General features: G+C 43.7%; 1 protein-coding gene across 1 annotated transcript in view; it reads right to left on the reverse strand.

The window, feature by feature from the left end:
- The window catches only part of MUS81 (MUS81 structure-specific endonuclease subunit), a 123848-nt gene that overhangs the window by 31863 nt on the left and 77066 nt on the right, over positions 1-14919 (reverse strand). The window contains exons 5-6 of the mRNA XM_056527520.1: positions 12526-12705; positions 1951-2080 (exon numbers count right to left, since the gene is read on the reverse strand). Of these exons, the coding sequence (XP_056383495.1) occupies positions 1951-2080; positions 12526-12660 (265 nt within the window). The 5' untranslated portion in view covers positions 12661-12705. The remainder of the gene's footprint in view (positions 1-1950; positions 2081-12525; positions 12706-14919) is intronic.

Raw genomic sequence — 14919 nt, forward strand, 5'->3', positions numbered from 1 at the left:
TATATATATATATATATATATATATTAAATATATATATTTTTTTTTCTATTATTTATTTGTATCAAATCATTATATAAAATAATAAACAACAACAATATGAACAACAACAATAACATGATTATTAATAAAAAAAAATATATATATATATAAATAAAATATATGCACCAGTGCCTTTTGCAACCCTCTGAAGCATCTGAAATGAGAACTAAAGAAAATCTGCTATAGGAAGGAATTATTTCCCACCGTTTTGGGTCTACAGCTCTTTTACAGGTTTATATGGCTCCCCAGCAAACAAACCCTGTGCACTCTGATCCTGCAGTCATATTTCACATAAAACAAAAGGAAGGAAATATAACGACAGGATAGAGCAGTGTTGTTTTCAGCCAGGGTGCCTCCAGCTGTTGCAAAACTACAACTCCCAGCATGCTGGGACACTGGTTGGGAAAGACTGGGATAGAATATACAGGGTTTGTTTGTATTGCCATGAAAAAGCATGTTCTGCATACAAGCTGTACGATTAAATAGAACACATTTTTTATTAGGGCCTTTTGCAAAATTGCTCAATTTTTCCTTTTTAAAAGAAACAAATAAATTGGTTGAAAAAATGGACATTTAACTTTTATCCTCCCACCTGTGCAATACTTCTGATGTTTTAATGGATATTATGTAATGGTTTAGATTTACCACAAGATGGCAGAAGTGCTGCAGCTTCTCACTGACAGTCATCAAAGAGGCCATTTTATGGTTTGTTTCATCCTTGGCAAACAGATTAGGCATCCAAGACCAAGCGTGAACATGTCTAGCGATGCTCCCACATGGGGCCCTACAGCATATGACAGGCTTTCACAATCCAGCTCGAACATTGAAACAAATTTTCTAGTAAAGCCACTTCCCTATTAGATTTAATAAGACGGTAACCGGGCTGCATTAATTCACTGGTGTTTAATGTTAGACATGCTAAAAATACTGACCTTACATAGGATACTGCCAAAAATCAGCGATAAAAAAAGATTAAAGAAGTATCATGGGAAAAAGAAGAACGGATCCCCTATCCGCTTTGGATTGCGGGGGGGTTCGATCGCTGGGGCCCCCCCACAATCTCCTGTATGGAGCCCTGGCTCTCCTTCACAGTGGCGCATCACGACTCCTGCCCGAAGCGGAGGCCGCCATGACCCCTCTATATAGCTCTATGGGAGAGCTGCTTGGTAATCTTCAGCTCTATATAGAGGGAGCGTGGCAGCCCCTGCTTTGGGCGGGGGAGAACCAGGGCTCCATACAGGAGATCGTGGGGGGACCCCAGTGCTCGGACCCCCCACGATCTAAAACGTATCCCTTATCCTGCGGATAAGAGATATACGTTTTTTTCCCCATGAATCTTCTTTAAAGAAAAACTGTCAGCCTGTTCACCCACACTATACCCAATACACTGGCCAATAATGTGGGTGAACAGGAGCCCAACAAGGAGTCACATACTAAAATACATCCAGTAGGTCCTGAGATATGTCCCCCAGAAGATCCTCTCATTGAATTGCGTGCTAGAGGCGGGGCCCAACTGGCTCAATTTACATATTCATGGTCTGTGACTTCACGTCCTAGCGATATGGATTAGCTGGTCACGTGACCACTCAGTCGGCAAAGAGTAGAGCACTCATGTGACCAGCGACTCCACGTTACTAGGAGTTACAGACAATATGTAAACTGAGCCGGCGGGGCCCCGCCTCTAGTGCACAATTTACTGAATTTAGCAGAGAACCTTCTGAGGGGCATATCTCCGGACCTAAGGTAGGTATTTTAGTAAGTGACCCCTCATCGGACTCCTGTTCACCCACACTATAGCCCAGTGTATTGGGTTTGGTGTGGGTGAACACTCTGACAGTTTTCCTTTAAGGGCATTAGAAATAAAAATGCACTAAAAAAAAAAAAAACTGTATTGACAAAACCCCACGCACCGTGCTCTGCATAATGCTTTTCAAGCCGCTGATCCAACATCTTACAGATTCCGTCTCCAAAATTTTGCAGGATTTTTGCTTCCTTCCCGTTCTGAAGTGGCAGAGGGTACTTCTTCAGGGAACTAATGGCCTTATAAGAAAAGAAGGACACTGTAAGGCTGAGCTCACAATGGCGGGTCTGTTGGTCTGTATTCACACAGTCACAATTCATCCCTTTGTGGAGAAAATATGGCTTCTAAACCATGTGCATAATACATCAGAACAAGACATATTATACATGTCCATGTATATGACTGCATTTGAATAGGCCTGTGGGAATAGGGCCTACTTATGGGTATGTTCACACTCACTAGGATATGCTGCAGATTTTATCATTGATATACCAGCATAAAATCTGCAGCAAATCTAGTACACGTGGATAAGCTTGACATGTTTCTTACCCACACTCACCTTTCAGCTACCAATCACTACAAAGGTACTGAGAAAAATCGGCGTTCCACGTAATGTCGGAGCAGAAACTCTCTCTTCTCCATACTAAATTGAAGGCAGAATTGGCACTTATATGGTGCTAAATTTGGGGCAGAAATACAAAGACCCATTGAATTAACAAGATTTTACAGGAAGAATTGACAAGTCACTTTTTCCACCAGAATTCTAATCCCAGTCCGAAAATTCTGTCCAGGAAATTACACTGTGTGAACATACTCATTGAGATCCTATTTAGAGATGAGCGAACTTACAGTAAATTCGATTCGTCACGAACTTCTCGGCTCGGCAGTTGATGACTTTTCCTGCATAAATTAGTTCAGCTTTCCGGTGGGCTGGAAAAGGTGGATACAGTCCTAGGAGATTCTTTCCTAGGAATATATCCACCTTTTCCAGCCCACCAGAGCACCTGAAGGCTGAACTAATTTACGCAGGAAAAGTCATCAACTGTTGAGCCGAGAAGTTCATGACGAATCGAATTTACTGTAAGTTTGCTCATCTCTAATCCTATTGAAATCAATGGGAGTCTGATTTAAGGAGGAAATAACTCCATGTGAACATACCCTAAGGCAGTGTTTTCCAAACAGTGTGTCCCCAGCTGTTGCAAAACTACAACTCCCGGCATATTCACACATTGCAGTCAAGTTGCTGTTTTTGCTGCGATCTTTACTGAATTGCGGCCACATATTTGTATTTTAACTAAAATCAGGAGTGTATTCTGTATATACTGTATTCACACATTGTAGTTGAGTTGCTATTTTGAAAGTTGCAGGCAATTCAAAAATATTAGATATATTTGTGACATTTTGCTTTCCTCATACACAGTTGTGCCTAAACAATCTTTCACCCGTCAGACAAAAAAACTTAAAGGGGTATTCCGCTGCTCAGCGTTTGAAACAAACTGTTCCGAACGTTAGAGCCGGGAGCTCGGGATGTCATAGTCCCGCCCCTAATTATGTCACACCCTGCCCCCTCAATGCAAGTCTATGGGAGGGGGCGTGACAGCCGTCACGCCCCCTCCCATAGACTTGCATTGAGGGGGTGGGGCGTGATTTCATTAGGGGCGGGGCTATGACGTCACAAGTTTCCGACTCCAGTGTTCGGAACAGTTTGTTCCAAACACTGAGCAGCGGAGTACCCCTTTAAATAGTGATTAGTCATAGTAAAAATCGAAATAATTATAAGTAAGGGCTCATTTACACGAGCAGATTTTCTGCTGCAGAATGGGGCTTCCGGCAGATTTTCTGCATCGGAAATTCCGCAGCCGAACATTTGCTGCGGACAGCCACAGAGAGCCCGCCCCCCCTTTCAAACACGCAGAGGGAAAGCAGCAAATAAATCCGCTCCTGTGAACAAGCCCTAATAATAGAAATAATTATGAGGGTCAGAAGACGAGGAGGCACAAACCAAGAATATTTTTTTAAGTAAAAATGTTTGTACAAGGTTGCACATCATTTGAGGCTTGATGCTCTGCAGAAAACTTCTAAAATCCTTCATGGCTGGTGTCTTTGTGCCCATATAATGTTACATTAGGAATAAAAACAAAGGTAAATTAAGGCTCCAGCTACCATGAAATACCCCTTTGTATGTATATCAGATCTGGCCTTGTTTTTGGCTCTTTGCGGAGCTGTTTCATGGCCATCTTACAGACCCAACAGTGTCTGGGCATGCTCAATGAAGAGACGGCAGATGGTGTCCTTGGGGATCTCTTCCCAAACCTGCGCCACTACTTGGTGTTTTAGATGCCCTGAAACATAACATTCCAGAGATTCAGAGAGTTGTATTCAGGTCTGGGGAATGTAAAGAGTAGTCAGGGACATTAATGCTTTAGTCGTCCACGTGAGGCCGAGCATTGTCCCCGTGAGGCCGAGCATTGTCCCCGTGAGGCCGAGCATTGTCCCCGTGAGGCCGAGCCTTTTTCTGCACCAGAGCATCAGGCCCTCATGTCTTTCTTTACCCTAGACGGTCGAATCCAGAGTGACAATGCCAATAACATTGTCTGTAAAGTTTAAAGGGGTATTCCTGGAAAAAAAAACTTTTTTGTATTATATATCAACTGGCTCCAGAAAGTTAAACAGATTTGTAAATAAGGAAGAAATAATAAATGGGGCTCAAGGGTCAAAGATATCTAGTTTGATTAATAAGTATTTATTAATATAAAATGTAAAAAAGAAACCAAATAGGGATGTACAGGGCCCTTGTACCTCCCTAATTAATTACATAACAATAAAATATAATAATCCCAATATAAAAAACTAATAACAACTATAAAATTGATATGCAATTTGAGCCTGTAATATCAGTATAAAGATATAAAGATCTCCTGATCTTGAGGAACAGCACAATATAAATGTTCATTCAAAAAACACTTGTTTCCGGAGATCTTCAATATAGAAAATATAGTAAAATGTATCCGCTTGTGAGTAATCAATTGATGCGGTAGTGCTGTATCCGTCCAAATCTTGGCAACTAATTACACCAACTCAGTGATACAATGTGGCACTTTGTGAACAGTGGACAATCATTCAAAATCACTCTTTAAGTATTTCTGCGTATGACATACATCAAAGAAGCCAGTTGGTAGTACATTGCATATAATGCTCACCACTCCGAAATGTCACGGATCTCCCTTTGGTATGGTTCTGGGGGCCGGCTGTCAAGCGTCGTATGGCCGGTGCCTTGCCTCTATCAGGGATCGTGCTGCTGGAGTCTCGGCCAACTCCTAAGATTGCAGCACTCGGTGGTGGGCACCGTTTGGGGGACTGCAGCGCTGTCAAGCGGAGTCCCTTGATCTGGTCAACTTGAAATGATGGTGGTCTGTAGACCTCAAGTCCTTATTGCAGATGGTCCAATTGGCTTCTCACTGGTAATTTTTATATTCGATAAGCAGAGTGAATAACCCGGCGGCGTTCCTCGTGCAAAGTTCGCGCGCTCGGGAGATGGTTCACTGTGATGAATGCCTTGGATTTGGCGAATGATTGCTTATTCTCTCAGAAGAGTATTCTTTAATAACAGGCTCAATATCGCAATGTCTGAATTGCTGGACGCGTTTCAAAACCTTCCTCGGTTTTTTCTTCAGCAGCGGAACGTTCCGCTGCTGAAGAAAAAACCGAGGAAGGTTTTGAAACGCGTCCAGCAATTCAGACATTGCGATATTGAGCCTGTTATTAAAGAATACTCTTCTGAGAGAATAAGCAATCATTCGCCAAATCCAAGGCATTCATCACAGTGAACCATCTCCCGAGCGCGCGAACTTTGCACGAGGAACGCCGCCGGGTTATTCACTCTGCTTATCGAATATAAAAATTACCAGTGAGAAGCCAATTGGACCATCTGCAATAAGGACTTGAGGTCTACAGACCACCATCATTTCAAGTTGACCAGATCAAGGGACTCCGCTTGACAGCGCTGCAGTCCCCCAAACGGTGCCCACCACCGAGTGCTGCAATCTTAGGAGTTGGCCGAGACTCCAGCAGCACGATCCCTGATAGAGGCAAGGCACCGGCCATACGACGCTTGACAGCCGGCCCCCAGAACCATACCAAAGGGAGATCCGTGACATTTCGGAGTGGTGAGCATTATATGCAATGTACTACCAACTGGCTTCTTTGATGTATGTCATACGCAGAAATACTTAAAGAGTGATTTTGAATGATTGTCCACTGTTCACAAAGTGCCACATTGTATCACTGAGTTGGTGTAATTAGTTGCCAAGATTTGGACGGATACAGCACTACCGCATCAATTGATTACTCACAAGCGGATACATTTTACTATATTTTCTATATTGAAGATCTCCGGAAACAAGTGTTTTTTGAATGAACATTTATATTGTGCTGTTCCTCAAGATCAGGAGATCTTTATATCTTTATACTGATATTACAGGCTCAAATTGCATATCAATTTTATAGTTGTTATTAGTTTTTTATATTGGGATTATTATATTTTATTGTTATGTAATTAATTAGGGAGGTACAAGGGCCCTGTACATCCCTATTTGGTTTCTTTTTTACATTTTATATTAATAAATACTTATTAATCAAACTAGATATCTTTGACCCTTGAGCCCCATTTATTATTTCTTCCATATTGATCCTATTTTTTATACACCGTGGGTATAGGTGTATGTTGGGTTGCTCGGGTCCTCGGTGATTGTCAGATAGACAGGAGCCTCTCCATTTTGTTTATAAGATTTGTAAATAACTTCAATTAAAAAATCTTACTCCTTCCAATAATTATCAGCTGCTGAAGTGGAGTTATTTTCTGTCTAGCAACAGTGCTCTCTGCTGACATCTCTGTCTGTCTCGAGAAATGCACAGAGTAGAAGAGGTTTGCTATGGGGATTTGCTTCTACTCTGGACAGTTCCCGAGACAGAGCACTTAGACAGAAAAGAACAACTCAACTTCAGCAGCTCATAAGTACTGAAAGGATTAAGATTTTTTAATAGAAGTCATGTACAAATCTGTTTAACTTTCTGGAGCCAGTTGATACATAAAAAAAAAAAAAAAAGCTTTTTACTGGATAACCCCTTTAAAGGAATAGTCCAGTAGTGAACAAGTGGTGAACAACTTATCCCCTATCCTAAGGATAGGGGATAAGTTGCAGATCGCGGGGGGTCCGACCGCTGGGGCCCCCCGCGATCTCCTGTACGGGGCCCCGACAGCCCGCGCGAAGGGGGCGTGTCGACCCCCACACGAAGCGGCGGCCAACACGCCCCCTCAATACAACTCTATGGCACAGCCGAAGTGCTGCCTTCGGCAATCTCCGGCTCTGCCATAGAGTTGTATTGAGGGGGCATGTCAGCCGCCGCTTCGTGCGGGGGTCGACACCCGCTATCTGGCCGGAGAGCCTGACCCCCGTACAGAGAGATCGCAGGGGGCCCCAGCGGTCGGACCCCCCGCGATCTCAAACTTATCCCCTATCCTTAGGATAGGGGATACGTTTTTCACCAATGGACTACCCCTTTAAGTGTCCACATACTGGTGAATGCATTCATCCAACTCCATGCCCCTGTGCATTCACCAATGGCTGCCCTATGTTGCTGGGATTCTTGACCACATCATGAAACCATTCGAGAACATATCACAGCCTAACTGGATAGATAGATAGATAGATATCACTGGAGTTGTTTAGTACTAGTTGGTCAGGAAAGTGTAATGCCTAAACTACACATGGATCTGCATCATCATTTGCTGCACATTCCATTTTGGTTTAAGTGCTGCTGAGGGTGACCTCATCCCAGACAAATGTTTTACAATGTGACAAATGTTTTTCTGGTTCCCCTTAGGCTAAGAACTCTTTTATTTTTGTGCTTTCTCCTCCCCCCCCCAAAAATGCCAAAACGGCTCCCATGGAGTTTTTTTCATTGAAAAAAACACTGCGGCCAGATGTAAGCAGTAAATCAATGAAAAAACGCTAAATTCTTTTTCCACTTTGCGTTTTCAGTTTGGTGATTTTTTTTATCCCTTTGGCGTTTTTTCACTTTTTCTTTTAATTTTTCCTCTCCTTGGTGGTTCAGCAAAGTTGTAGCATGTTCAGCCTATGGCGTTTTTTTTCCCTGAAATGGTGGCGTTTTTTCTCCCATAGATGTCTATGGGAGTTAAAAAAAACACCAAGAAAAACGACATGTGGGTTTTAACTTTGGCGTTTTTTGCAGACGTTTTTTTATTCTTTTTTTGGACTTTAGCAATCCAAAAAAAGTGATGGAGATACCTTTTTTTATATAACATTTCTTAGGGTACCATTAAAATAAAATAAAAAAAAAGAAGTGAAGGAAAAAATTTATTTAACGAAATTTATCTTTTTAATAATGACATTTTTATTAATTTATAAACAGGGATCAATTTATGTGGGTGGGCAGGGAGCAAAAAATTTAGCAGACAATAATAAAAATTTAGAAAGGGGCCATTTAAATGTAAAAATATTATATTTGTTATAATTAATTTTGTTAAACTTTTTATTAGTAATTTATTTTAATAATGTGTTGAATAAAGTGTGTGTGTGCGTTTTTAGTACTTCTTTATTTTTTAGGTAGTACCACTACTCCCAGCATGGAACACAATGCTCCATAATGGGAGTAGTAGTACTAGTACTAATTGACAGATTGCCCCGGGTGACACTCGCTGCGATCTGTCTATTAATGCAGGTACTACAGCTCCCAGCATAGAGCAGAGTGTGCTCCATGTTGGGAGCAGTAGTACCTGCAGTTAAGGACAGATCACAGCAGGTGTCACTTCTGATCATCCTTCATCCCTGAGATGCGGAGCGGCTTTCTCCTGCCCTCCCCATCTCTACACTGAACTCCGTCCGGCCAGTAATGTGAATATAAATTCACATCACTCATTCATATTTCCCGCTGAGAGCGGGGATTGGCTGCCACCATCCGGCCAATCACTACTCTGGGCAGAAAATATGAATGAGTGATGTGAATTTCTATTCACATCACAGGCCGGACGGAGTACAGTGTAGAGAAGCGAGTGCTGTATAGAGCCACTCCGAATCTCTGCAATAGATAAGACAATTGCATCGGGTGTCAGGAGTGACACCCGCTGTGATCTGTCTATTAGTACAGGAACTACACAGCTCAAAAAAATAAAAGGGAACACTTAAACAACACAATGTAACTTTAAGTCAATGACACTTCTGTGAGATCACACTGTCCACTCAGGAAGAACACTGATTGACAATCAATTTCACATGCTGTTGTGCAAATGGAACAGACAACAGGTGGAAATAAAAGGCAATTCACAACTCTCCCAATAAAGGAGTGGTTCTGCAGGTGGTTACCACAGACCACTTCTCAGTTTCTATGCTTCCTGGCTGATGTTTTGGTCACTTTTGAATACTGGTGGGGCTTTCACTCTAGTGGTACCATGAGACGGAGTCTACAACCCACACAAGTGGCTCAGGTAGTGCAGCTCATCCAGGATGGCACATCAATGCGAGCTGTGGAAAGAAGGTTTGCTGTGTCTGTCAGTGTAGTGTCCAGAGCATCGAGGTGCTACCAGGAGACAGGTCAGTACATCAGGAGACGTGGAGGAGGCCGTAGGAGAGCAACAATCCAGCAGCAGGACCGCTACCTCTGCCTTTGTGCAAGGAGGAGCATTGCCAGAGCCCTGCAAAATGGCCTCCAGCAGGCCACAAATGTGCATGTGTCCACTCAAACGGTTGGAAACAGACTCCATAAAGGGAGGTATAAGGGCCCGACGTCCACAGGTGGGGATTTGTGCTTACAGCCCAACACTGTGCAGGACCTTTAGCATTTGCCAGAGAACACCAAGATTGGCAAATTCCCCAATTTTTGTGTGATTTTGTTGCCAGCACATTCAACTATGTAAAGACGAAAGTATTTCATACGATTAGTTCATTCATATCTAGGAAATGTTATCTTAGTGTTCCCTTTAATTTTTTGAGCAGCGTACTACTCTCATCATGGAACAGTGTGTTCCATGCTGGGAGTAGTAGTACTACCTATGAAAACCACTAATAAAAATTTTAACAAAATGATAAAAGATATGATATTCACATTCATTAAAATGGCCCCTTTCTACATTCTTATTTTTGCCTCCATTTTTTGTTCCCTGCCCGCCCACATAAATTGATACCTGTTTAAAAATTGAATATAATTTTCATTATAAAAAATATAAAAATTAGTTTTCACACAAAAAAAACAAGTGGAAACTTAGCCTTAGGGCAGTGTTGTGTCTCCAGTTCTTTGCTGCTTCACATTTTATAGTGAGCTCAACTATTTTTATCGATTTTACAGCAGCCAATCCACGGTGGATCCGGTATGTGTGAATGTACCCACAGGGAAGTGTTTTCCAAACAGGGTGTGCATTGAAAACCTCTTTTCAGCCGAAGGCTGTTCAGGTATGCTGGGAATTGTAGTTTTGCAACAGCTGGAGATACATAGTTTGGAAAACTAAGTTCACATAGGACTAAGATGCAGCAGCGTTGTTGCAGAGTTTCTGCAGATTTTTATACCTCTATAGAAGAAAAAGGGGTACTCCGGAATTTTTTGTTATAATCTGCCCAGAATGTCAGCATAAAAAAAAACTGGAATAACCTCTGCAGTCCCACCTAGACTAGTGATTGGCTGAGTGGCAGTGTGGAGTATTGAGCCCCAGCACTGGTCTTCTTCCTGGTGCCAAGGCTCAATATGACAAACTGCTGCTCAACCAATCAGTGTGGGACATCACTGCAACCTGTGATTAGCTGAGCCGCAGTGTGACAAGCAGGAAGAGGACCTCTGCGGAGGGCGGGGGGCAAGTCCAGGTTTTTTTATGCTGACATTTTGGCCAGGTTACAAAAAATTCCATGCCGGAGTACCCCTTTAATTGGGAAAATCTGCAGCATTTCAATAAAATGTGAACTTACCTTAAAACTAAAATCACATGCTGCAGATTTGTGGATTACAGTGGCAGGTAAGTAGACAAATTTCAAGGAGCAAGAAGTGAACAGCAAAATCAACAAAAGCAGACAGTGATGTGGGTTTAAATAGATTTGCAGTAAGATCTTCAGCAGAACATGTTGACCACATGTGGACCCATCTTAATGATGCAGATGTCACCTACAATACATATTTACCTGTTGTAAGGCCTTTTCCTATTCTATGCTTCATTAGAAAATACAAAGACTTTTTCTGACCATCTTGCAGTCACACCACACAAAGGGAAAAAAAAAACTGCTGCGCTGATTCACTCTGCTCCGGAACAAATATATTCTCTGTGCAGAAACACTGGGATCAATACTGACATCAGATATTGTGCAGTGCCCACAAAAGCTTTACATCTGTCATCAGAAACCCCAAATCGGAGGGTCCACTAATTTCCTTATTGCTGTAACCTGTGTTCAATTGTCTTATTGACTGACAGGCCTCTACCTATCTAGCAAGAGATCTATCAATCAAGCCCTACGGGGCAGGGAAAAGCCAGCAGGTATGGGAGAGTTCTTACTAGAGATGAGCGAACTTACAGTAAATTCGATTCGTCACGAACTTCTCGGCTCGGCAGTTGATGGCTTATCCTGCGTAAATTAGTTCAGCCTTCAGGTGCTCCGGTGGGCTGGAAAAGGTGGATACATTCCTAAGAAACAGTCTCCTAGGACTGTATCCACCTTTTCCAGCCCACCGGAGCATCGGAAAGCTGAACTAATTTATGCAGGAAAAGTCATCAACTGCCGAGCCGAGAAGTTCTTACGTGATTTGTTTCCACCCTTTTTTTGGGTAGTGGTTTTGTGTGCAACATTTTGATAACTCTGGAGCAACGGCACCAAACCAACACCCAAAAAAATGTGGACGCAAATCACGTAACAACACTACTTTTGCTAAATTCCCCCCCAGTGTCACCGGCCGTAGAAGGGGCGCCCGGATAAGGGTAGGAACGTTTTGCCCCCAGTTAATCGTTTCCATCGGTATCTGTCGGCATCCGCCAAAAACAGGATGCTGACGTATACTGTTAGGGTGCATTCCCGCCTGGCGTATACGCAGCGCAAAATTTATGGCAGCAGCGGGGAATACGCTGCGTATTCCTTGCTCACTATACACACAGGGCTTTCCGGCTTCAGCCCTATGTGTGCAGTGAGTTTTGGAGGCGGAGCGGCGCGTCACAGTCACGCCGGCACACGGCCCTGCCTCCAAAACTCACTACACACATAGGGCTGAAGCCGGAAAGCCCTGTGTGTATAGTGAGCAAGGAATACGCAGCGTATTCCCCGCTGCTGCCGTAAATTTTGCGCAGCGTGAAATACACTGCGTATACGCCAGGTGGGAACGCACCCTCAATGGGAGAAGCGCACCCCATTCACTTCTATGCCTGAAAGGAGTCCCCTATTCACTCCTTTCGCGACATGTACCCTATTTCAAAAGCGCAACAGTCCTTGTCATGTGTGCACTTAAAATAGCGTATATGTCCCAAAAGGAGTCACTAGGGGTGTCTCGTTCGGGAGCAGAAGTGAATGGGGTGCACTGCTCCTGTTAGAAGTACACGTCGGCATCCTGTTTTCGTCAGGATGCCGACAGATACGATTAACGGGGGCCAGAACGTAGTTCCTACCCTTACAGAGGTTACCCATGACTGAGCAGGTCTCACCTTTTGGTACACAAATTGTGTCTTCAGCCCTTTTTCGGCAGCAGAATCTCTCCACTCCGTCAGCCATTTCAGAAACAAAGGGTTTGGGCAGGGAGGCAGGGGGCGTTTACGTCCAAATGTGACCGGACCCGGCATCTTTGATCTTCTAGTTTTTGCTGGAGATCAGGTCTGCCATATTTCCTGAGAAGAATTTGACATTCACCATATTAGTCACAACTGGGACCATAAAATTATACAATCTGAAATTAGTTTTTGCATTTTAATTCTCAGTAAAGCGTGCAGAGCTAGTTCTAAAAAGGTAAGAATAGTCAGATAAATATATGCAAGGCTAGGTCCACACTGCGTTGGGGCTTCCGTTCCCGCTGAACACGGTCCAATGGTGACTCAGTTCGGGACGTACGCGCTTTTTTTTAAGTAAACTCGAAAGCACGGTCTGCTGCGTTGTCCTGACTGCTTAAAATAGCACATACGTCCCAATGTTTATGGCCTCCGTTGCCCTCTGTTACAGTAAACGTCAGCACCCCTCTTTCGGATACGCCTGACGGGAGCCCAAACGCAGTTTGGTCCTAGCCTAAAGGGATCTTTTCCATTTTACTTGCTTTGTATACAGGTTGCTATGTCAAAGGACATTATGTGGAAGAGTTATTAAAACCTGTCCAGAGGAAACCAATCAGATCGCTTCTTTCATTTTTCAAAAGGCCTGTGAAAAATGAAAGAAGCAATCTGATTGGTTGCACATGTTTTGATAAATCTCCCCCTATTATCCTATGCATCCTTTTTCCATGCAGAGCCAGATTGGGAAGTAAAGGCACAAAAGCACAAAAAAGTGGACATGTACTGTACCTACTAGACTGGATTTACAAATATTGTCTCCTTCTTAGACCAGTGTTTTCCAACCAGGGTGCCTCCAGCTGTGGCAAAGCTACAACTCCCAGCATGCCCGGACAGCCAAAGGCTGTCCGGGCATGCTGGGAGTTGTAGTTTTGCCACAGCTACAGGCACCTTGGTTGGAAAAGACAGTCTTGGGCTATGTTCACACGGCAGAATTTCCAAGCAGAATTCGCTTGGAAACATCTGCCATTGAAATTCGGATTTCGGCCTCCACACCTTTGCTGGGAGTTGTAGTTTTGCAAAGGTTGCAGGTCCACAGTTTGGAGACCACTGCCGTAGAAGGTGGAAGAAGAACTTATCTTAGGCTGCATTCACATCTCGTTTTTACATTACGGGTGCCGGATCCGGCTGGGGGGAGGGACAAACCGGGCGCTCCCGTACCCCAGCTGGACCAGCGCTGAACTCCATTTACTTTAATGAGCCGACCGGAGTCAAACGGTGACTCCGGTCGACTAATTTTTTACCCCTATGCGGTTTTGTGACCGGACCTAAAACCTTAGTATACTACGGTTTTTGGTCCGGTTAGGAAACGGCATATGGGTCAAAAATGAGCCGACCGGAGTCAATGTTCGACTCCGGTCGGCTCATTAAAGTAAATGGAGTTCAGCGCTGGTCCGGCTGGGGTATGGGAGAGCCCGATTTTTCCCTCCCCCCAGCCGGATCCGGCACCCGTAATGTAAAAACGAGATGTGAATGCAGCCTTAGGGTCGGAACACACTGGGGGAGATTTATCAAAACCTGTGGAGAGGCAAAGTTGTCCAGTTGCCCATAGCAACCAATCAGATCGCTTCTTTCATTCTTAACAAGGCCTGTGAAAAATGAAAGAAGAAATCTGATTGGTTGCTATGGGCAACTGGACAACTTTGCCTCTCCACAGGTTTTGATAAATGTCCCCCCACTACGTTTTGGCCCCGTTAATCGTATTGGTCGGCATCCTGCTTAAAACAGGATGCCTATGTATACTGTTAATGGGCGCAGCGGGCCCCATTCAATTCTATGGCCATAAGGAGGCACCTTGTCACTCCTTTTGGGACGTGTACGCTATTTCAAAAGTGCAACAGCCCCTGTCATAAGTGCGCTTCAAATAGGCCATATGTCCCGAACGGAGTCACTAGGAAAAGACCTCTAAATGGGGTATGCTGCTCCCATTAACAGTATACGTCAGCTTCCCGTTTTCGTCAGGATGCCGACGGAAACGACTCACGGCGGCCAAAATGTCGTGTGTTCCGACCCTTAAAAATACGTTGGGTAATAGATTCTCCATGTTAACATAGCTGCAGATTGCGTCCTCCATTTTTACTGCTGTTCATGAGCAATGAGGGTCTGAACTGTAGCAGGTGTATATACCAGCAGAGGAAGTGTATAGCAGTCATCCTCAGCTATGGGTGCATGCACACCACGTTTTTGCAATACCAGTTCTCGTATAAGGTTTTAGATGAAAAACGGATTCCTCAAAACCTGACTAAACTGTATCAAAACGTGTACAAATTCCAACCCGTATAC

Source organism: Hyla sarda, chromosome 6 (genome assembly GCF_029499605.1).
Source record: "Hyla sarda isolate aHylSar1 chromosome 6, aHylSar1.hap1, whole genome shotgun sequence".
Classification (NCBI taxonomy): Eukaryota; Metazoa; Chordata; class Amphibia; order Anura; family Hylidae; genus Hyla; species Hyla sarda.